This window comes from Rhincodon typus, chromosome 1 (genome assembly GCF_021869965.1).
Source record: "Rhincodon typus isolate 14 chromosome 1, sRhiTyp1.1, whole genome shotgun sequence".
Taxonomy (NCBI): domain Eukaryota; kingdom Metazoa; phylum Chordata; class Chondrichthyes; order Orectolobiformes; family Rhincodontidae; genus Rhincodon; species Rhincodon typus.
Window position 1 is genome coordinate 44,018,968 of NC_063332.1, and position 23,833 is coordinate 44,042,800.

At 38.2% G+C, this 23,833-nt stretch overlaps 1 protein-coding gene across 1 annotated transcript in view; it reads left to right on the forward strand.

Moving 5' to 3' along the window:
• The first annotated feature begins 5,760 nt into the window (after nucleotides 1-5,760).
• LOC109928086 (CUGBP Elav-like family member 4) overlaps nucleotides 5,761-23,833 on the forward strand; it is a 1,150,049-nt gene continuing 1,131,976 nt past the window's right edge. Inside the window, exons 1-2 of the mRNA XM_048604689.1 lie at nucleotides 5,761-6,153; nucleotides 8,075-8,157. Of these exons, the coding sequence (XP_048460646.1) occupies nucleotides 5,880-6,153; nucleotides 8,075-8,157 (357 nt within the window). The 5' untranslated portion in view covers nucleotides 5,761-5,879. The remainder of the gene's footprint in view (nucleotides 6,154-8,074; nucleotides 8,158-23,833) is intronic.

Here is a 23,833-nt window from a genome sequence, read left to right on the forward strand (position 1 = left end):
CCTAACATGTATTTTGCATTCAACATTTGGAGACCTAACATCTATTTTGTATTCTAAAACACAACTTGTTGGATAATAATCAACAGCAGAAAATTGACTTTGTTCTTTCCTTCTCACTTTTTCAGGCCTTTTGAGAACAACTTTAATGATTTTGTTAGTGCCAAATACCAGATTGATTCATTTGGGAGATTGAAACATTTTGTAATTAGAAAGTTTACTTTATAAACTCAGGCCATCTCAAAAGTTGTAAACTGCAAATCAGGCTCCTTTTTTTGTAGTGTAGTCACTTTAATATAGAGAGTGAAATTGCTAATTATTGAACAGCAAGGTCCCAAAAATAGCACATAAACAATCAATCAAATTATTTGCTTTTTGGTTTTAGATGCAAATATTAGCAAGCACTTTAGGAACATTTTCCAACTTCTCTAGTGTCATGGGATCTTTTTGTATCCAGCTGAGAGTAGATGATATTTTTGCTTATTATCTAAAATGTACAAAGCAGCACTACTTCAGTGTTGAGTTGTTTTATTTTATTTAACCAAGTCTACATTGTGCTTAAATGTCTCATTAGTTTTGAACACATGATCTTCTGACTTAGATATAGAACTACCAGTGAACCAGAGCTGGTTATTGGTAATACTCTAGCTTCTGGTTCAGAGAAAACAGACTCAAGCATTCTTCCATAGTATAAATATTATAATCTAGAATGACACAATCCAGTGCAATATGTAAACAGCAGAGTTTTCAGGTGTTCAAATGAAGTTTTGAGCTGATGGGCTTGCTGTATGTGATTGACCAGGACACTGGCTCATTAATTGAGGAAATAATGTCAATAGAAATTTGTTACTTATAATCTGGCTGTTTATGGAACATTGCAGTGTTGGTGTTATATTTAACTACACAAGTCATTTGGAAATGAAAACAAAATCATACTTTAAAAAATTTACGATGTTTGGAACTGTATCAACATTTTTAATTTCTCAACATGAGATTCTTAAATGAATATGATTATTCAAATAACCCTTGAAGCAGATTCCCTTAAACTGATCTGAATTAATCATTTTTTTTTTCTGAAAGTTGCTTTTTTGACCAAAGTTATGACTCACCTAAACACAGAAATGCTATAAAGCCATTATAAAATTTTCTACTCTAACCATTTCCAGAAATAATAAATGGAATTTTGTAATGCTGTGATTTACTATAGTATGGCAAAAAAAAAGTTGTTTGCACATGAATATCCAACCGTTAGTCTGAATCAAATGAGAAATCCAAGCACTGAAATGCCAAAGAATATGTGTTTGAATGTCCACCATTCCATATTATGTGGGAGAAAATATGAACCTAATGGAACTGCTCAATGTAAATAAACATCGTACTGTTTTAAAGATGTCATAGGGATCAATTCAAAAATTTAGACATCCCAAAACTTCAGAGCAGGTTACCATCCTGTCTACTTTTGGTTTGAAATGGACATGAAGTTCAAGATTGACAGAAGAAAAATAAAAATAAATAAAAATAACAACTTTCAGACATTTTCACATTGGTAGTCTTACACTTAGTCACTCATCCAATGTTAATACTCATATTGTTAGAGCTATTTTGATAAAACTTAACTTTTGGATTTTTATAAATGAATTAACCTAAGTTTACATGTTGTATTAAATCAATTTTTTTTGTTCCTCATTGTACTGCATTCAAACTACTGTTTTGTTTTTGTTTTCTTTGCAAATAAATTAACATTTGTCTTTTGGCTGCATTAAAGGTATCAAAAAAAAGCTATAAATTGAAGATTTGATTTTTGCATTCATATAACATTTTCAATAATTAGAATCTGCAGACAAATATTGTGTTTATCAAAGCATTAATATTTCTAAATTGTATTAGTATGTGGTATATTTGCATATAATAATGTCTATTAGGAAAATCAAGTTGAAATAACTGACTGGAGAATGAAAATGGCAAATCACCCCCAACTCTCCCCTTTGTCAATTTTAATTGTGTTATCATGGAAACCTCTTTTTAGAAATGAAAACTCAAGATTTCTAGATGTTATGGATAAAAATGTCATTCCTTAATGCTAGCCTTTACCGTACAGTGAATGCTGGATTATCATTTGTCCTTGGTATCATCTACATTGTGTGGGATTATAGTTCTGAAAATCTAAGACGAATGATGATTGAATTTTTTTGTCAGTTGAAGTATTTTCTGGTGCTTATTTTTATTTTTGCCTTTTGTTTGCTTTCAGTTGCTCTGGAATACAAACTGCGAAGCCTCTTTGCGCGTTGTTGATTGATGCCATAGAGAAACATTTTTTCACAATGTTTATTCGAAGTAGTTTTCAATTCAAGGTCAGGATCGTCAGCCCTATATTCCAGTAATGTTTTCAATTTTCTATCCAATGCTATTCAGTAAGCACAGAAAAGAGCAGTACTTGCTGTTCTGAATGTGAGGAGCATTGTAATGTTCACAAAGGAACTTTCTCATAGAATCTCAAATGTACAGTCGCATCAAATAGATAAATCAATTGTTAGCGGTTTAATCTGATACATGTTTTAATAAAAAGTATTTTTCACGGTAAATAGCCCCGAACTGAAAAAGAGAAATCCCACATGTAGGCATGTAAAGTTGTTTTACAAGGTGCTGATCTTGTCTAACACTATATGGTATACACTGAACGTTCATGGACTAATACTCCTATAAAACAATTCTACAGTTTGTTTATGATCAACATTAAGCTGTCCTCATTATCACAGATTTACATTATCCTGGTTAGAATACACAAATCGTGCTCAAAGTTTAACGAGAGAAAAGAAACATTTTTTAAACAATTGTATTTAAGTTCAACGGTGAGCTTTATGCAAATAAATCAATGAAGTTTCACTCGTGATTTAATTCCCCACCTTAAATTCAAAGTTTGCGATTAATCGCTACCAGCTTTCACTTCTTCTGGTTGCATGAAATTTAGATTTAAAAAATCACATGGCTGCGTGTGTTTTATACATGTTCCTTATTTGGGCACTTGTTAAGGGCTTGCTTACTTGGTTCGTCTTCGGGAGATCATCTTGAGAAGAAAGAGACTTGTAAACAGTTAAATCGAGTCACAAGGATGGTCGGTCGCTTCTTCTGCTCAAAGCGCCGCTTCTAAATGTGAACCTAGTTGTTTCACCACTTCAAGCCGGGTCTCGTTTTGTCTGACCAAAAGACCCCGTTAACAATGGTTGCCTTCAAATTGTTCCCTTAAAATTATTCATCCAGCTGAATCTAGCCTCTTGCTGCCCTGTGTGAATGTGAATTATACTGAGGGAGAAAAACAGGCGCGTGAGGTTTAAACATCAAGGCTATTTTAATCAGTTAAATTAAAGCAGCGTGCAAACATCAAAGAATGTACACAGCCCATCACCTTCAGGCAAGCATATTTCCCTTCCACGGCACCTACCCCACCCCCAAAAACTGTCTTTTGGGTAAAATACGCGATTTAATATCTGGTTTTATTTTAAAAAGACTTGCGTACTGCAGAATTTACAAAAATGAAATAAACGAGCTCTTGAAGATGTATTGCTTTTTGGAGTGTTTTTTTTTCAAGACTATCCTAGATTAGAAATAAGTCCATTAATGTGTTCGAGCAAGACAGCTTTCTATTCTTCCCGGAGACCTGTAGTTAGCTACATGTGTGCTTGGAGACCCTCTCTCTTCCCCCTCGCTGCAAATGAAACTTGAATAGATTTGACGTCAAGAAACTCGGATGAATAACAGGAGTAATTGTTGTTAATAATTTGTATGTACAGTCCTGGCCGCAAAAGGAAGATAAAGTATAAGAGACTGTGTTTCTTAGCAACCCGCGTGTATGTGCGAAACAGCAAACTGTTTGCTAACAGCTTTCACTCGAGAGGCTGTTTCAGCACCTTGGATAGAGACAGCACCAGTCCTCCACTGTATGGGCAGCTCGTGGAAGTCGACACTTTTATTTCCCCATGCTGTGGTTTTTATTTTTAAAAGAAGCAGCCAAACACCAAGTTACAGGGCGAGTGGTTCTAGCTACACGTTAACGTGCCGTCAAACCCACCATTAGTTCTTTATAGCTGTGCTATGCTCAGATTTCGGGAACGAGCCAAATATACTTTTCCTTGCAGGCAATCAATGATAAAACCGACAAGAAATTGTGCGTGTCTTATCTGGCGCGGGAAGATGGGCGGAAGGAGTGTCTTTTGAATAGAAACGAAATAGGGAAAAGCTCCAAATATCCGATCTATCTACCCGCCCAGCCTAACACACTATTTCACACCGAACGCTCCCCGGAACAAAATAGATTTTTATCATGAAGCAAATTTTGTCTTGGGTTGATTTTGACCAATACCGAGCGTCCTATCTTTTATAATATGAGACTTCTGAAGCAAACACACCTTCTAAGCTTTTTGATCGACGCCTTTTTTTAAGCTCCTTTAGTTCGTGTTTGTTGTTATTGGTGTTTTCTACATTGCTCCCTGAAAGCTTTACATCTCTTCACTGGGGCGGCTCTAGCAAAGCTAGTCCCTTTTAATGCTGTTTAACAATAAAGCTACTTTAAACTGTAGTGCGTGTATACTTACCTTAGCCCTCTCTCAATGTGTTGGAGCACAGAAAATTAGCACGGTGCAGCCGGAAAGTTTTTTTTTAAATCATCGTGTAATAGTTTTGAATGGAGGTAGGAGGTGACTCCTGGGGCGTGATGTGATTTGACCTGGAGCACGTTGATCGCTCCAGTTGGCTTGTTTCTGTGTTTTGGGATCCAAAAATAAACTCGGGGAAGCGGGAGTATTCGGGTCACAAAATCTTCCCCCCACTAAATGCAAATCCAAGCAAGAGAGAGCCGGAAACCAGAGTTCCGGGGCGAAACCACCGTTTTCTTCTGATTGTACCTCAGTCCCGCTCCCTTTTGAACCGTGCAGTAGTTGGATACAGTAATTGTGAGATGTGCCTGATTTGTATAGCAGCGGGATTGTTGAAGCTTTCTGTGTCAATGTGAGGTACCAGCTCGTCGCTTAGTACATTTCAAACAAAAACACCAGTTTCTTGACTTCACTCTTTCTCCGCCTGGTCTCGACTACCAACCACCCCCCACCCCCTATAAAAAGCTTCCATATAAGACAGCGCACCTCCTTAAATGCCAAACGTGTAATATAAAATGCTGTCATCTTTGAAATCTTATATTCAGCAACTGATATGGACGTCTATTGAACCCAGCCACCCTCCTTCCCCTCCCCTTCCCAAGCTGGTCGCTTTCTCCCAGGCAGGGACCGAGTCTCTTTGTTCCCGATCGCATGTTTTCTAAGAGGCACTCGGAACCTCTCGCTTGCAACATGATGATCAAGCCCAGAGAGAAAAAAAAAATGTGGTGTCATGCAATAGACAGTTCCGAATAGTCAAGGATCTCACTACATTATCCTTTCAACACAATTTCATTCCGAATACATGCTCCTGCTCGCAAATTGTATTTCGTCTTTTTATTTATTATTTTGAAATGCGTCCAACGCAACCCGAGAACTCACGGGAATGGGGGGAGTGCTTTGTGTTTCTTGCATTTTTTTTCCCATTTTAATTTTGGTAGTAAAGAGGGAAGGGATTTATGATGATTGGAGGTAGAGAGGGGAGGAACGTGCGCAAGCCGGCTTTTTATGGCTGATGGGTGGAAGCTACCACTGTCTGGGGTGGTGTTGTGTGTGGATAAAGAGGGAGGCGGAGGGAGGGGTGAGGGGGAGTGGGAGTGAGGTGGTTGGGGTGGGGGGGAGACAGGCTGCTTTCTCCACCCCGGCTCTGCGCCGACCTTGAGCCCATCCAGTCTGTTTAAACGGCCGAGTCAATGTAAAGGAAAGTTGCCTGACGTCACGCAGTGTGGGAGAAAGATGGCCACGTTAACGAACGGCGTGCAGCAACAACAGCAACCAGCAGTCAGTCTGAGCACCACCATCCAGATCAGCACTGCCAACGGGCCTATGAACGGACTCAGCCACAGCCAGAACAGCACCATCCCCATGAAGGACCACGACGCCATCAAACTTTTCATCGGCCAGATCCCCCGCAACCTGGAGGAGAAGGACCTCAAGCCCCTCTTTGAGGAATTTGGCAAGATCTACGAGCTCACGGTGCTGAAGGATCGCTTCACTGGCATGCACAAGGGTCTGTACACTCTCAGCACTGCCTTCGCTGCTCTGAAAGCCACTCAGGGCTTTCCCCAAACTCGCTGCGATCTGAGTGGGCTTGTGTTGCTTCTCTCTGTCTCTTTAATGCTTTATTTTTCATGTTGGGGTCTAGCCAGTTAGTGATAGGGTGCTGAAGGATTGTGTGACAGGCGAGAACATGAGGCACCAACTCGTTACTTAGTTTTTTTTTATTTTTTTTAAAGAAAAGCATGTTTTAAAGAGAAGGAGCGGTCCGTGATTTTATTTTATAAGAAAGAAACCTGGTAACTGATGGGTGCTGAAGGCTGGCTTTTTAGTCTGCTTCCTCTCTGCACACTTCGCGCAGAATGAAAGAACTTGAGATTTCAAAGCACTCGGCGAACAGTGTAGTTGTCTGTCTCCGCCACCCTCCCGTTTCTTTTTGTCTTTAGATCATTTTAGTTGTTTTTTTTTCTCTCTCTGTCTTCCTCCAGTTGAAAGAGACTCACTGCGAGTTAACAGTTCAGAAGGATAGCTCTTCCGCTCGAACAGTCTTCATGTCAAAAGAAGACAACTTTTATTTTTAATATCTATTTAATGATTAGCAAGACTTGGGTTGGGATGACTGAAACTATGTGAGGAGTGCGGGATATGGGGCGGGTGGGGGGCGGGTGCATGTGGTGGTGAACACGGTTGGTGATAAGCGCCAGCCACACACACATACACTCATAACTTGCAGGACTTGTACGGTTCATTTTAGAAGCGAAGTGACCCAGCTGTGTGAAATGAAGAAAAGCACACTAGAGTGTGCAGGTGCACAGTCAGTCCGCGTGTTGGGGACAGGGCGATGGGGTGGGAAGGTTATGGAGGAGGGAGGGAGATGGTACAAGGTAAGATATGAGAAAAAAGCCTTGAGTTATCTATAATTTAAAATGCAATATTTATGAGCTCACCGGCCGCATACTCGGAGGCGGATAAGACTGCTTACTCCTTTCAATAAACTAGGATAGCATTTCAATAATCTGGGTGGTGTGATTCCAAACACTAGTTCCCTTTAAAGCTTTAGATCATTGTCTACTAATCATGTTATGATTTTGCATTGTTCTTTTCCAGTTTAAGATATTTTAAGGAAAAGAAACGTATCTCATTTCCGAGATTAGTCGGAATATTAAACTTTGAATTATTTCTCGAGTATGTGGTCAGTTTTTAAAAAGAAATGTTATTGGCGTCTGCTCCACAGAAGCTGGGTCAGAACCATGTGTACAGCCCCCTTTTCTCTGTATACGGCTGGGTTGGAGCTGCAGAGTAGAAGTTGCTGAAGGTGTGCTTGTACATCAGCAGTGACAACTCCTGCGGGTTAACTTCAAATGCCAGACCACTGTGCAAGACAGCACAGACCTCTGATAAAGTAACTGTCGCAGCCTTAAACAGACTAGCTCTCTGCCATCGAATTGCATCCAGTGTCCCTTTTTAAATGAAACCAAAATGTTGCTCCAGATGTGCGTTGAAAGGACTAAAGCATCTCCAAGAGTGAACAAGTGCATGAGTCCTGTGTGCTACCTTTGAGCTATGTCTGAAGGTGCATATTTTGTGTTTGTGCTGAAGTATGTTTTGGAATTAAATAGTATACTTGCATATAGTTGTGCTACTATAATCAACTGCTCTGGCATTAATAATGCAAGAGGACAGCATTTTTAAAAGTGAACACACTTTTACATGTTTTATATTCCAAGTTAACTGTGGCTAACGATATAAGTCGAACAAAATGATATAAGTCGATAGTATGCAAGTGGTTTAGTCACATAGCTGTTAGTGACACGAGCGTAGCATGTGCCCAATATTTACGATGTTAGGACAATAAACAGCAAAACCATTTCAGAAAAGGTGACGGCAAAATTCTAAACACAATGTTTTGTGTGTGTTTTTAATTAAATCATTAGGTTGTGCCTTCCTAACGTACTGTGCCAGGGAATCTGCTCTGAAGGCCCAGAGTGCATTGCATGAACAGAAGACATTACCTGGGGTAAGTTCACGAAATTCTTTCAAGTTTCTTCCCTTGGTGCTGGATTCGCGCCATTACCTTCCATGCAAAAAAAAAGTTACCGCATCTCCTCAGGCGCTGTTTAGATTTTGAGTAATAAAACTTTAAAATGAAAGTCGTTCGTCGTATTATTGGCAGTGTTGTCCGCTGTATCTATTTATGCATTTGGTCCAAGTTGTATGGGGGTGTGAAAGTGGAATCTGGATTCCACTATGGTAAGGCTTTGAGAGAGAACAAAAAAAGAAGATTTTTTTGAGCTCTGGAATGGTGATCGCTTCACGGGTGTGTAACCCGTCATCTGTATCACATGCAGCCTCTAGTCTTTTTGATGTGTGTTTAAACGTTTTGTCTATATATAGGTGAAGTACATGACAGCTTTTAGAAAGGTAGGAGGATATTCAAGTACAGATGAGCCACGTGGATGACAATGGGCATGTTATATTCTATTTAAAGAGCTGCGATGTCTTGCCTTGTCAGTACGGGGTGTATTTCTTTTAAGATCTAGCTAAGGGAAGACTGTAGTGTGATTATGGACATTTTTAAGACTGGCTTTCAAAAGTCATTTATGCAATCAGCTGTGACATCCTCTCTCATCGATTAACTCTGCTGCTGGAAATACATATTTTATAACAAGCTGACAAATCCAAGCAGGCGTGTTACCAACCAGCGCGGTTTGGGGTTGAGAGGGAACGCGGGCCATACAATCTTTGCATGAAACACTCTGTACTGGATCATTGTTCCTTACCCTTTCTTTTCATTAATTGGAGGGTGGCGTAAGTTTGAACATTTTCGAAAGCCAACCAATGCAAACTTCACCAAATCCTTTAATTCTTCTATTCCGTGCCTTAGTCACCTTATAATTCCTCTTCCTGTCCCTCCCTCAATGTTTCTTGCAATATATGGGGTTTTATGTATGCTTAAAAACGTATATGTGCATTTTACATACGCGTATATTTTATATATGTGTGGATGGATGATAGAAAGTAATGTTTCATGCTGAATGAAATATATAAATAGTAAAAAGCAAAACTGCATTAGAGTTATCCTCAACAGACTAACAATGGGAAAGAAAAAATTGTGATTGAAGTTTTTAGATTAATATCATCCGTGTCACCTCTGATTCAATCTGTGTTTAAACTGTGTTAATACTGATTAAAAATGTGTATAAATACAGAGTCAGAGATTTATACTTGGTAGCTGTAGTGAGAATCGTTATGTATTCAGTGTATAACCACCTACTGTCATGGGGCTGTGTGGCTTTTGTCAAGACTTATTATCATACAGAAGCCTTCAGCTTTCCCATGGCCCACTTCATTACCATTGTAGAGATGTATTTAAGTCAACAGCTGTCACTACTATGAAGCAGCCCTTCCAGTTTTTTTTTAAAAAGCATCCCCCCATCTCCTTATTTATCCTCTTCATCGGATGTAATAGTCTGTCATTCTCAAATCTTCCAAACTTAATCACATTTGCAACTGGGTGGATGGGGGAGGTTCGGCCACCAGGCACTTCACTGTTATATTGTTAGGTAATATTATTAGTTTACGCAGTAATTGGTGGCCGTTAGACACAAATAATTAAGACCCGAAAGACCAATCTTTGTGCTTGCATGTGTGTAAAAAAAAAGCTGTTCCATCCGTTTGTGGACTTTCAGCTGCCATCTACTTTTCACTGCTCCATGGCACATCAAAAATAGAATCTGACAACATGTTATTTTTGTTAGCATGCTAAAGGTTAACACTCTAGTTTACAGTGATCGGGATGATGTGTCTTTTGGTGAACATCTTGCCACATGTTCGATGACTAAAGCCGTTTTAGAAACATTCTGATAGCATCTTATTCATTTTACCAATAAATACTAAACAGTAAATGTAGATACATTGCAGAACAATTACTAAAACTGAAACCTCTTACATATTAACAATTTGATATCAGTGAAAGAAAACTGCAGCTTAAAATCATGGATATTGTGAGTTTAGGTATTTATATACTTATAGCAACATTTGGAAAGAAAAGGATGAGAGAAGAGCGCTAACTTAATTTCTGTAAATTCATTTCCTCGCTGTCTAGCAATGTTTGGCTGGTGGGTTGGTTTTGAAGTTATGAAATCAATTTTCAAGTTGGTAAGTAAATTATCGAGAAAAGGGAGGCTGCAACCTTAGACATCCACATCTGATATTGTTGGCATCCTGAATTAATGAGCTTATGTAAAACAATAAAGGCTTCATTTCATTTAAAGGTGGTTTATACATGATACAGCTCACAGTCCTACTGCAGAGACTCTCCAAATGACTAGTTTCTAACTTTAAGTGGCTTGTTGGAGTTTGTTTGAACTAATTTGGGAGTGTATTAAATATTGATATAGGAAAAGAACACGATTCCTTGAATTAATTTTGCATGCCATGCATGTTTGTCAGATCTTTTGAGCATGTTTACAACATCTGAACCATTTGTCAGCAATATTTTAGAATACATTTTTGCATTAGAAATCTCATTACACAGTGTGCACTAGATTATAAGCAAGACAGTATTATGTGAAGTGAATGCATGAGTGGATGTGCGATAACAGAGAAATAAGAGACTGATTGCATGAATTGGAGACAGTTTGGTCTTTGTTGACCTGCTAGAAACTCAGGGGCATTGTGAGAAATTGCAGACTTTTTTTTTATAAACAAAGGAAAAGCCAGTAAGAATGTCCAATGGGAGGTGCAAGATGTGTGCAAAAATGTATGCTGAGATGATTACACATGTAGTTCCATCTGAGTCAGAGAGAGCAAGCGAGCAAGCACTTACACTTCCTCATTATTGTCTATTGAATGGCTGAAGCTGAAAGTAATGAGACGGAGCTTAATAAGGAAATGCTTCCTTTCAGAAGAGGATGAGAGTTGTGAGCCTGCTGTATCTGCCATGTCTCATTAACAGGCTGCTGCAGAGCACATGGTGTCGCACAATAATGAGAGTTTTGGGGGTGGGGGTTGGAAGTGAGCGTGCTGTACTCTAGAGATATCTCTTTTGTGTTGCCAAGCATTTAAGTTCATTCTCAAGCAGACACCTGGCACAGATAAAAATAAGGAATACAAAAAGATGGATATTAGAAGACTAGGCAATGCAGCAGTGAAACATGTATCATATTTGTTCTATATTCGATGTCTTCAGGTTCTCATCTCGGTGATGCCTGACACTAAGATTCTATTATCTTGCAATACATTAAGTTTTCTAATCCCTGACTATATGACTGGATAGTGTGGTTTCGCACTGGGAGAAATGCTTAGCCTAGACAGCAGAAATTAACATGTACCATCCTGCCTTCCATCAACAAGGTTTAAATCAGTTCATTTAAAATTATGATGTATTGTACCGCTAAGACCAAAATATGGAGAAAGATGCTATGAAGGTGAATTACCAAATAGAACATTTTCTTTAGCCATAAAATGTTTTTTGGAGGTAAAATAAAGAAGGGTCTAACTGATTCCTAACGGTACTATGCTTTCTTACAGTGATGTAAAATTACTGTCAGTATTAGAATATTGTAAAACAATGACATTCACATCAAGGTAGAGGCATAGACAGTCTCATGGTTTGTGAGGCAAGTTTCTGATCTCAAAAGGTTACTTTGCTCATATTAAATCTTCTTTGCACATTCAGGTAAGACAAGGATCAGCTTCACATTATGCAAATTTTGTTAGAACAATAGTTCATACCAGTTTTATTTCTGTTATCAAATGAATGTTTGGAAAATTAATCCAACATGTAAAGAAATGCAATCCGGTCAGCATTTCCATGTGTTCAGAATATTCATAGAGAAACATATAAATGAACACATTATAGATCATGATATTTTCATTTTTTGTGTTATTAAGTAATTTACAAAGTTGCAACCAAGCTATAATAAGTATTAGTTACAATGTAATAGGCTACATTAACAATTTTCATAACCTGATGAGTTATTGTATTAGGTTTATGAATATTATAACACATCTTGATTACTACTTGTTCTGACACTGATTATGACCATCTGCTAATTCTAACTGACCCCAAGTGCAGAAGAATAAAAAAAACCTAATAATGAATGGAATGAATTTTGAAGTCAGACAGAAAGCAGCAGAAATAAGAAAAATATATACGACAAATGAAAATGGCAATGAGACTGTGCAATTATAAGGAAAGATAAGAATTTAACTTTATAAATACAATTGATTTGTATAATGTCATCTGAAAGAACAAAGCATTTTGATATTTATCGCTCTGAAACAATGAATGAAAGATATGCTGGTGTCAGTCTGTCAATTTAACAAACGATACACGTTATCCAGCGTTTATGCCAAAGCAATAAGAGAGATTGGTTATCCATCTAGGTGGTGACATCCAGAGATTTTACCTTCAGCATTTAAAAGACAAAAGTAATTTATTATTTCACCCCAAGTCTTTCATCAAAAAGTTGTGTTTTATAGTCCGATACAAAGATATATCAGAGAAGAGTGAAGTTTTATTTAAATAAACAACAGTTATGGATTTTTTGTTCTGTTAATGAAGGCAAGTTTAGAACTCTGCATGCAAATTTTCTGGTCTTGATATAGAAATTCGCACCTATTGCACAGAAATCCTGAGATGAGACTATTTCACACTTTCTTTCTAGTTCTGTCTTTATTCCCCTGCCTTTCCATATATGGCATCACATAAATTTTAAATGTTGAGGCATCCGTGATTCTCTCTGATAATTCTTTCAGATAATTGTTAAATGTTAATTGACTAATAGCTGAGAATGGTATACTTTATAACCTAATATGCATTCTGTTTGGTCAAACTCTCATTTCCATATTATTTAAGATACACTTCATGTGTCTGCTTGATAACCTTTGCAGGTGATATATAACAGCTCCCTCTATATAATCTACTTAATAATATATATCAAAAACATGATCATGTAATCAGCTTGCTAACATTCCATGCGATTTGTCTCATAATCCTTCTGTGTATTTGGCTGAATATATTTTCAACATGATCTACTTGATAAGCCTGCATATGTTTTGTCAAATAACACTTCCATGTTATTCGCCAAATATATCAGGCAACCTTTCCACCTGATGCTTCGGGGAGCACTTCCATGATCTATCTGAATGTGGCCAGTGGGATCTATGTGAGTCAGCTAGTGAGTGAACAATTTGATCGCCTTCATAAAACCTACTAAATGACTTATCCTTACAACAGTTATAATAAGCTTCGTACGAGCTGTAAAGGATGGAACCTTTTCCATAATAGGTCCTTGCCCTGGTACCTATGTGCCTCACTTCTCATAAACATTAATAGAATATAATATCAGAAATAAATAAGGAAACACACAGCCCATAACAAATTATCTCCCCAGAATCGTGGCATGGGTTGTTATACCAGTGCAATATGAATGACAGTATGAAGACATTAATATATAATTGTCCTAATAATCTTCAGACCTTTACTGTAATATTCATAAACATTTATCCTTGTATAACCTTGCACTTAGTATGGCAGGATGGCTCAATATTAACAAGCTTGACTGTTGTAACTAGTCAAAGGAGGTTTGTATCCTTCTGTCTGCAGTAGCCAATGATAGCAGCCCTGGTGGTCCTACTATTGGACTAACACTATACCCAGAGGAATAACAGACAACTGTGAGTTAGTCATGAGAATGCAGTATCACTATGGGAACTGGTAGACATAACTAGTAAGCAGAAAGCTTGAGTAACACACATGATATTCAAATTTCAATATCATCACATTTTCAAATAAAATTTCAGTGGTTGCATTATGTTCATTTTCCACTGGATCTCCTGCAGCTTTTCAGTAGCCTGAGAAGTTTGAGCCAGGTATGAAAGAATGGGTCTATTTGGAATCAGAAGCTTATGATAAGGATGACTGCCAAGTTTAGACCTGACTTGTGTAAGTAGCAGGTCAGTAAGATGTGTTTCAACAATTGTGTTCTTACCACAGTTTTCCTAAGTGAGATCCTACCACAGAGCTTGTTTTCAATGAACCTGAAGTGTGCTAGAGTTTTAAGTAGGGCTGGGCCAACTTGATAGTCAACTAAAGGAGGGGCAAGGAGAAGAATATTGCAGCAAAAACATTTCTGGAGAGGCAGCCATTAATTCTTTTCAGAGACTGTGTCCTCACAGAATGCAAGATTATTTTCATCAAGGCACTGTTTATCTCTTTCCTGAATTTTAGTGCGTGGTTCTACAACAGCTGACAGGAAGAGGAATATTTTGAAACACTATGCATGACTTCAATGTGATAATAAGGTCACCCCCAAAAAAAGGGGTTTCCTTAAATAGTAATGCTCCATTGTCGAGATACCTAATAACACTCCTTTACATACTATATGCAAATAAACCCCTGGAGTACAGGATGTGCTTTGCAGCTTTCAAAATATTTTTAGCCAAATGCATGTGTAGAAAATGCTGAGTAAATTTTTAATGAGGAGCAGTACCAAGTAACATTTAAAGAGCTGTCTGGAGTTTCCCAGCAGGACTGGTTTTTTACAGTGCTCTCTGCATATTTTTTTTTAAAAAGGTTGCCTTTAAGAGCTGTCACTACATCCTTCAAATAGTTAAATGGTGCAGCTGTGCTGTAGATAAAGCAGAGATGAAGGAGAGAAAGAAGTGACTGAAAGGGAGAAAATGATAGATTACAGATGGATACAAATAATACAACCTGCTTCATGTAAACACACTATAGCAGGTGCAGTGAATATGAACTGCTGTGTCAGAGAAACGAATTGTGACTTGTCAGTAATGACACACTCCATCTTCTGCGAATGAAGGTATTACCACCTGTTAGATAAGGTTGCTTGAACAGCCCAGTATTTTTAAGCAGGAAAGCATTGGACTATCAAATCTCATTTTTGACCAAGCATCAGTAGTTATGGTAGAGCACTGCCTGGCGGTTGAAACAGGAATAACACTCACAAACACAGATCACCACCAGCACCCCCCATGCCTCCCCCCCATCCCCTAACCACCACCATGAGCAGAGAATTCTTTTTAGTTATAGACAGAGTAAACACTGGCATTGACTATTTGGCACAAATGACCCATTTCTCTGTTGAAATGTTTACGCAATTCAATGTAACGTTCAACACTAATTGCAAATGCCTATGTGTTTGGCCCAGGACAACTTCAATTCCCAGCTCAAAGTTGAAAGAGAGAGTGAAATTTGAGAGTCCGATTTAAAGAAAAGAGGAGGGAAAAAGATTATTTGTTTTATCTCCCTGATTTTTTTAAAAGTAAAAATAAGACCACTCTGGAGGGGAAATGAAGGTGCCTAATTAGTGTGTTTTGTCTATTTCAGCTCTGATCTGGGAATAGAAATGATTGGGAAATCTCAATGCATTAGTGAAGGAGAGCTATTTGAACAGAGCTTTAAAAAGCAAACATCACTTTTCTTGATGAGAGACATGGATTATAATTAATGACTTAAAGTACAAAACCTTTGACCTAAAGTCTCATGGATAAAGGGCGCTCAAGGATGGATGAGACTTCTAGTGTAACTCAGCGGGGCTTTGTGCTTCTGTACTTATTCAAATTAAGAATATGGAGCCTTGGCGGTATTTCAGTGGAGGAGGCAGTTCTCAGAGAATAAGGTACTCTTATTATGTAAACTGTTAAATACAGTTGGTCCCTTTTAAATGAATGTTGCTATTAATAGGATGCTGGAAAAGGAGAAGCATTTTATAATATCATACCATAAATGTAAACACCTGAAAAGGTTCTCTGATTTAGTATTATCTCAAATAGAACATGTATTTTTTTTAATAACCAAGCCTCCAGCAAACAGCCCTGATTGTAAAGGACCATGTTATGTGGTACTTTCAAGTGGCCATAGCACTGTGTACTTTGTATATCGTCAACAAGAGGAAATAGTATTAATATAAACAATGATTTCTTTCCTGTGTCTTCACATCTTTTTAATAGTTTACACTCCTATTACTTAGTAATTTCTGATCTGTTTCAAAACAAAAATGCTTTCATGACTCTCAACTGTGTGATGAAGCAATGTCAGAAAGGAAAGGGAGGGAAAGCAGTTCGTTCTAGTTTGGGGAAAAAAAAGAGAGGGAAACGAGTTTGATTCAATACGACTCCTATCATCCTATAACTGAACAGCTCTTGCCCTCTACAAAGAAAAGCATTCAACTCCAAGCTATATTATAAATGAAACCAGTTGTGTTTTTTTTAAATCACTTCTTGATTTTAAACATTGTTTACAATTTTCAACTAAAACATTTTAATATAGACAGGCTTCCAGCAGGAAGTATCAATGTCTGTGCATTAGACATCAAATAAACATAAAATGTAAAACAAAGTATGTACCTAAAGCATGAACACAGATTTACAGCTCTAATTTATAGTGATTATAGGTGTACTGTACTTCTGTATGAAATTTACCAAAATACAAATGTAATTTTACTGAGGTTATTACAATAAGTACCATGGAGGATTTGAAAATAAAAACATTAATTTTGGCATCTATAAATTTTGCAAAAGAACTTTTTTTCTCAATTTATCAAATATTTAATTTAGACCTTATCTGACATGCACACAGGACAGGCAGTAGCGCAGTGCAGCCTTGGAGAAGAATGGGCTGCACGGAGAGGCTGGGAGGAAGGCCACAGCTAAGAAAGCACCTGGAAAGGGAGAATAATAAACTCAATAAAAGATTAAAATCAAAGGAAGATTTTTTGAAAATGTAGAACTACTAAAGAAGGAAACCAGTTTAATGCTTCAATGAGACCCTTCATGCCAGCCAGTTCAGAATATTAAGTTTTAGTTGCAGTTTGAGTATAACATATATTGTTTTAATGTCAGAATTTTGTTTTAGCATACAAGATACAATCTCTTATTATTTTAAAAAATGTTAGTGTTTCAGAAAACAGCAGATAGTCTGCTATAACTTAGCAATTACTGTTTTACAAAAAATTGTATTAACTCACGCTTGGATAATTGTTTTTAACTGAACGCTATGAATTCAGCAGTTGCTCTTTGTGCCATTATTCCTCTCCAGCAGGCTATTTCACAAGATGTGTCACAGTCCAGAGTAAAATACTATGCTCTCAATTATATGAATATCACAGCCAAATGAAGCACTCTTGTATCTCCCATCTGAAGCCTCGTGGTAATGTTTCCGAAGTAGTGTCTTAAAGCTCCCTCTGTAACAGTAACCATCAAAATTCATATTTTTGGAATATCAGTCTGCTATAGACAAATGCATTTTATCAAATGTATAAGACATCATTTGATGGAAGCAATTACAATATGGATAATCAGTTTTGGGCTTATGAGCAAATTTTTACATTTCTCGAATCTAAGTTCGGACAAGATCAAAATAATGATTCCATACAAATCACAACCACATTTACAAGAATCTTGTTGTGGCATTGAGTGTGTTGCCAGCCAGCTGCAGAGCTTCAAGAGACCTGGGCTGGCTCTTTTTGCCTGCTTAACCATAAGCCCATCGTTAGATAGTAACGCGGTCACTGGCATACCTTACACTAGATTCAAAACCCCATTGGCGGAAATCCCCTGTATGGAGAGCTGCTGGTGAGTCAGAGGCTGGTGGCAGGACAAGCAGAGGGGCCCCCAGGATGGTGGACTGACTCGGGCCATGGATAAATAGCCTCAGCAAGTAGTTTATGGGTTGTGGGGAGGGTAGGAGAGTCAACAGCAAAAACAGGGGCTCATCTCTTAGTTGTCTGCCACCCCCTTCCCAATGTCCAGCCACCCGTTGACAGCCCTCCCTGCAGCTGGATTAATACCAGAGGTGTTGGGATGACCTCAAGTGACCATTTAATTATCTACTTGAGGCTCAATTCTAGGGCGTGGTGTCATCATGGTTGTGGTGGTGGTGGGGTGGGGGTGCAAGGTGTTGCAGGGGTGTGGGGAGTAGATGTCAGATAAAGGGCTTTCTCACCCAGAACGTAATTACACTGGAAGGTGGCAAGGTTGACTGGAATAATTACGCCACCATTCCATTTATTTCCTTCCATTTCCTGCCTCCAAGCTGGCCATAATCAAGTGCAGAAGACTCTGTCCCATATGTGAGGTGAAATTGTTTCTTCTGTTTTTATAACAATCATGTAAAGTCTTTAGTAAGGATCAATGATTGCAAGAAGGACTGGGAACCTGACTTATTTTGCCCTGCTCAAGCCTGTCATGATGTCCTTTTCAGCCACTCAGTTGGGTTCTTCTGAACACAGATTGATTCTCCAACATGAATACTTGCTGGCACAAATGGTTTACTGTCACTGGGAGTGCATTCATTTATTGAGTCTGATACAAAACTCTGAGATCTTACTATTTGATCACTTTTAAACTGAACATTGAAACAAATGTCAGCTTTCTTAAAGAGCACTGCCATTCTGAAGGTTGTAAGCTGCTGTACTTAGAGTTAGGATTCAGCGTTGATTGTCACAGCAATGCTCTAACACAAATGCATTTTTAGTACAGTAACCTCAAAGCAAAAATGCACTTTACAACTCTCCTGTGCCTTTTGGCAGTGATTTGACATCAGTCAATTTTTTTATTGCCAGTGGCATTGTTCTGGTTTTTTCTGAGTTTTGCATCTATTCAGCGTCTGGTGGTGTGAAAAGGCATAATTTAATATTCGTTCATTCGTATTGAACTATACAGCTGTGCTTATGTCTATGTGTAAATTATATTACAATATTAATTTTGTCATCCATCAATGCCACAGACATAATCTTCTGACCTGAACTAATGAAGGTTGAGTGTCATAAAAAGTCCATGAGGCCAATCTACTTTTTGTTTCCATGCAACCATTTTTCAATTTGTATTTTGTTTGCAAAATAAAAGTACAAGCTTTTGTAGTGCTTCTGTTTCTAAATGTTGTGTGCACTGAGCTATGTAAATCCTAAATTTATGTGCTGAGTTAACAATCTCAGAAACTACAGTCGCGCAGGTCTGTCTGCAGCCTCTGTTTCCTGGGATTAGGGCCAAAGGCAGTAACCAATTCTGACTCAGAAATGTTAAATTTGTATTTAACAAAAAATAAGTTAATTATATGCATAGCTTTTCTGTAGGCCATTGCCAGCTGTGATTACCCTCCTTATGCTGTCCTAACTCCCACATCCCAACATTTATAAGGGGACTGATGTTGGGAAGACAAATGGCCTTAAATTGATACATTACCACATGTTAGTGCAATGAGGCCAGACAGTTTATTCTGGACCTAAACTGAGAAGCAGATGACTAAGTGAAATGCAGTGGTCACATCTTCAGTATACGGCCAGAAACTTGAGGAACAGAAAAAGCCTATGACAGTTTTGTACAGAATGAAATTGTAACCGCAACGACATGCATAGCAAAGATACTCGATTACAATTACAGATTAAAACTTCATCTATAAATCAAGGTGAGTTGTACTTAATTTCCATCAGCAGCAGCTTTGCTCATTTGGATGAAAGAGAGGAAAAAGAATAATAATAACCCTGTCTGAAGTGACCTTTCTTTCAGCTTATTCTATTGTAATTAGGATGAAGTTGTCCTTTAATTAAAAGTAGAACATGCTGCAAACATATTAAAGAAAAGACTACTGCTACTGCACAGAATGGAATGAAATCAATGGTGGCATTAAAATGGAATTTGTAGAAAGCTGTTCAATAACATGAAAAATTGCTGGAAGATCATTGATAATGGAAAAAACATTGAGTATTTTACTTACTAAGTAGGAGGGGACTGTGCGTCTGATACAGTAAATTAATGTGGAAACCAAGCACGAAATATTTCTGAAATAATTTTTAAAATGACTCTGCTATGGAAAATGGTTTCAGAATACTGTGCCACAAACAGAAGGTATAAAATATGAACAGTAGATTAGTCTGAGTAGAGAAAATTGGGTTAGTGTTTTGACTGTAGTCTCCTCTGTGCAGCCACATTAAAATAGGATTTTTCTTTTTCTTTAAGAAGTAATATATTCAATATCAATATATAATGCATTGTTCTTAATGTTTAATTTTCACATCAATTTAAATCTGATGAAAAACCATATTCTGTCTTTATATGTAAATAAAAATTTCTCTGTTCTATTAAGCAATCATTTTGCAACTTTGGTATGAATTACATTAATTCCTGTTGGACAGTTGTTTTACAACGGAGTGTTCTGATGAAGGTTACAGATGAAACATCAACTTGTCTCTTTTGTGGCAAACACTGACACAACTGACCAACCACTTGTGTATTTCTGTAATATTTTCCGTATTTTCACCTTTTAACCTTTTATAAAATATCTGTTTTTAGAATGTTCCATTTTCAAGTTGAAGTTTGAAGAAAAGGCATGAATAGTGACAGTAGATAGACTTCCAAAAAGGTTTACAAGATTTAAAAAGTATAATCCAGTTCCTTTTCTATGCATTCCCTTCTGACCCTTTTCTGTTCTCTTCATTTCAATCCCCGAAAACACTCAGCCATGTTGATGAAAAGTTTGTTAGCATCAGGTGGTTCTTTGGGCATCAGGTATGCCGTGGTAACTCATCCAGGTAAAGATTCTTTATGCATGAGTCTTGACCGTGACATTTCAATATTGACAATAACATAGCTGAGCTCAATCCTATCCTAGTCTTTGCAGCTGCACAATTTTTGACAGTATCTGTACAGTAGGCTGGAGCAAGGATGCTAACTATTTTTCACTTTGCTGACTGAGGAGAAGAATGTGATAATCTTTCTCCAACCTATATTCCCCCTGAACTCTCCTATCCACTATCTCTGGCCTTTTATATTCCTCCATCCCACTCACAATTGGCAGCCATTCCTTCAATGGCTTGGGCTCCCCAATATGGAACTGTTTGCCAAATCCAGTTCATTATGCCTTTTAAGATTATTTTCAAACCTCATTGTCTTCTACAAACTTTTGCTCATCGTCCTAATATCTCTTTCTTTGGCTTAGTATTTATTTGTTTATGGCTTTGCCTTGTGCTGTTTTTCTGCAGTAACGATAAAGTATAAACACATTATTATTGTCATTTGTAATGTATCCCCCACATTTTGGATTGTCTGAGGCACTTCAGTATAATTTGGAGAGCAAAGGTACACAATTTATGAAAGATATGTTTTATATCTACACAGATATATGCTGAACAACTGTGCATTACTGTATATAGAATTACAGACAAAAAAAAAGTCGATATTCAGAGAGGTCTTCCCACTCTACTAAAATCCCACTTACACCTCCAATGTAGAAGTGGAGGGGGTGAAACCCTAAGAATTTCCCACCAATATTTAGTTTTTCTTTAGAAAGTTAACTTTCTGGGTAGAATTGCTTTCACAATGGATTCATGTTCTAACATACTATTACAGATTATTATGCTTTGATGCTCCGTATCAGCAACACGTAGATATTACCTTAGCTTCGAGGCATTGGAGGTGAGAGCTGCTGCTGGTCATTTCGATATCAGGAAGGAATATTCTGCAGGTTACTTACCAGAGATCGTTCTCAGTTTTTTTTAAATTTCTATTATTCAGTATAATCCAGTTCCTTTTATTTTCACGTTCCCCCGACTCTTTTCTGTTTTCTTCCTCTCAATCCCTGAAAACGCTCAGCCATGTTGATGTATGATTCTTTGGCATCAGGCATGCTGTAGTAACTCAACTAGAAACCTAAAAGTCTATTGCGTAATACAGTGATAGCAGGAACTGCCGATGCTGGAGTCTGAGATAACACAGTGTGGAGGTGGATGAACACAGCAGGACAGGCAGCATCAGAGGAGCAGGAAAGCTGACATTTCGGGTCTGGACCTTTCTTCAGAAATGGGGGAGGGGAAGGGAGCTCTGAAATAAATAGAGATGGGGGGCGGTGATAGAAGATGGATAGTGGAGCAGATAGGTGGAGAAAAGACGGACAAGTCAAGGAGGCGGGGATGAAACTAGTAAAGGTGAGTGTAGGTAGAGAGTTGGGATGGGTGTTGGTCAGTGAGGAGGGAGGGGCGGATAGGTGGGAGAGAAGATGGACAGCTCAAGGAGGCGGGGATGGGGGCAGGGGCTGGTCTTGGGATGAGGTCGGGGATGGGGAGATTTTGAAGCTTGTAAAGTCCACATTGAGACCATTGAGTTGTAGGGTTCCAAGGTAATACAGTAACAAGTTAGGAAAGACTACAAGAGAGGGTGAGCAAAATAAAGAATTCATGGTTAGGTGACACCAAACTTGGGTTTGTTCCATCACTTTTTTTTAAAGTGGGGTGTTGTTGAACAGAAAGACCTAGGGATGCAGGCAATTAGTTCCTTGAAAGTCATCACAGCTAGACAGCTAGATGAAGAAAACGTTTGGCATGCTTGCCTTCATCTGTCGGAGCATTGAGTACAAGGGTGGGGACGTCATGTTACAGCTGTACAAGACATTGATAAAGCCACAATTCTGGCCACCCTGCTTTAGGACAGATGTTATTCAACTGGAAAGGGTACAAAAAAAATAATTTACAAGGATGTTGCTGAGACTGGAACATTTGAGTCCTAAGGAGAGGTTGATTAGGCTGGGATATTTTTTGCCTGGAGTTTCGGAGACTAAGGGGTGACCTGAGAGGTTCATAAAATCATGAGGGACATAAACAGGGTGAATAGTCAAGATCTTTTCCCCAGCATCGAGGAGTCCAAAAATAGAGGTTTAAGGTGAGAGGAGAAAGATTTAAAAGGGACCTAAGCAGCAACTTTTTCACAAAGAGGGTGGTGCGTGTATGGAATGAACTGCCAGAGTAAGTGGTAGAGGTGAGTATGATTACAATATTTAAAAGACATTTGGAGAGGTTCATGGAGAGGAGGGTTAAGAGAGATATAGGCCAAATGCATGCAAAAGGGACTAGTTCAGTTTAGGAAACTTGGTTGGCATGGACAAGTTGGGCCAAAGAGTCTGTTTCCATGCTGTGTGACTCTATGACTCTACGAAGGAAAGACTGAGTGAAGTAAGAAATCTAATAGTTTTGAGGTACTAAGAAAACATTTGAGCTGCAGAAATGGGGAAGAATTCTAGCTTTTATTGTAGAGCAAATGTTGGGTGCCAACAAATCAGCAATTGATTTCAATAATGCCAATCCACTCTCTTGCGCAAGCTTTAAAAAAATGAAAAAGGCAGCCACTTCATGGTCACTGTTTCTCCCTCAAACATAAAAGTTAAATTTACCCCAGTGAGGAAATACAAGCCCTAATATTCCTGTGACGACTAAAACCTGAGATGAACTTTAAAACATGGTGTGAATTGAATAGAAAAGGATCAATTCGCCAACTCCTTTCCTACAGAATTCTTGTTTTCTAACAAAAAATTTCCTTACTATTTCCTTACTTCAAACAGTCCTTTAATCCTCTTAAAAAGTGCGGCTGATGAATCAAACCCAGGTTTAGTGTCACTTCACTAGGATATCAATATTTTCCCCTATTAAATATTTTTTGTTCAGTAGGAGACATGAGTAATCAAATGCTGTTTCTCATTCTATACTCTAGCAAAATACTATGTATTCTGGAAACCTGAAAGATAAAAGCAAGCTGTTGTAAGGATCAGAGATAGTAGGAACTGCAGATGCTGGAGAATCCGAGACAACAAGGTGCAGGGCTGGATGAACACAGCAGGCCAAGCAGCATCATAGGAGCAGAGAGGCTTTGCTCCTATGATGCTGCTTGGCCTGCTGTGT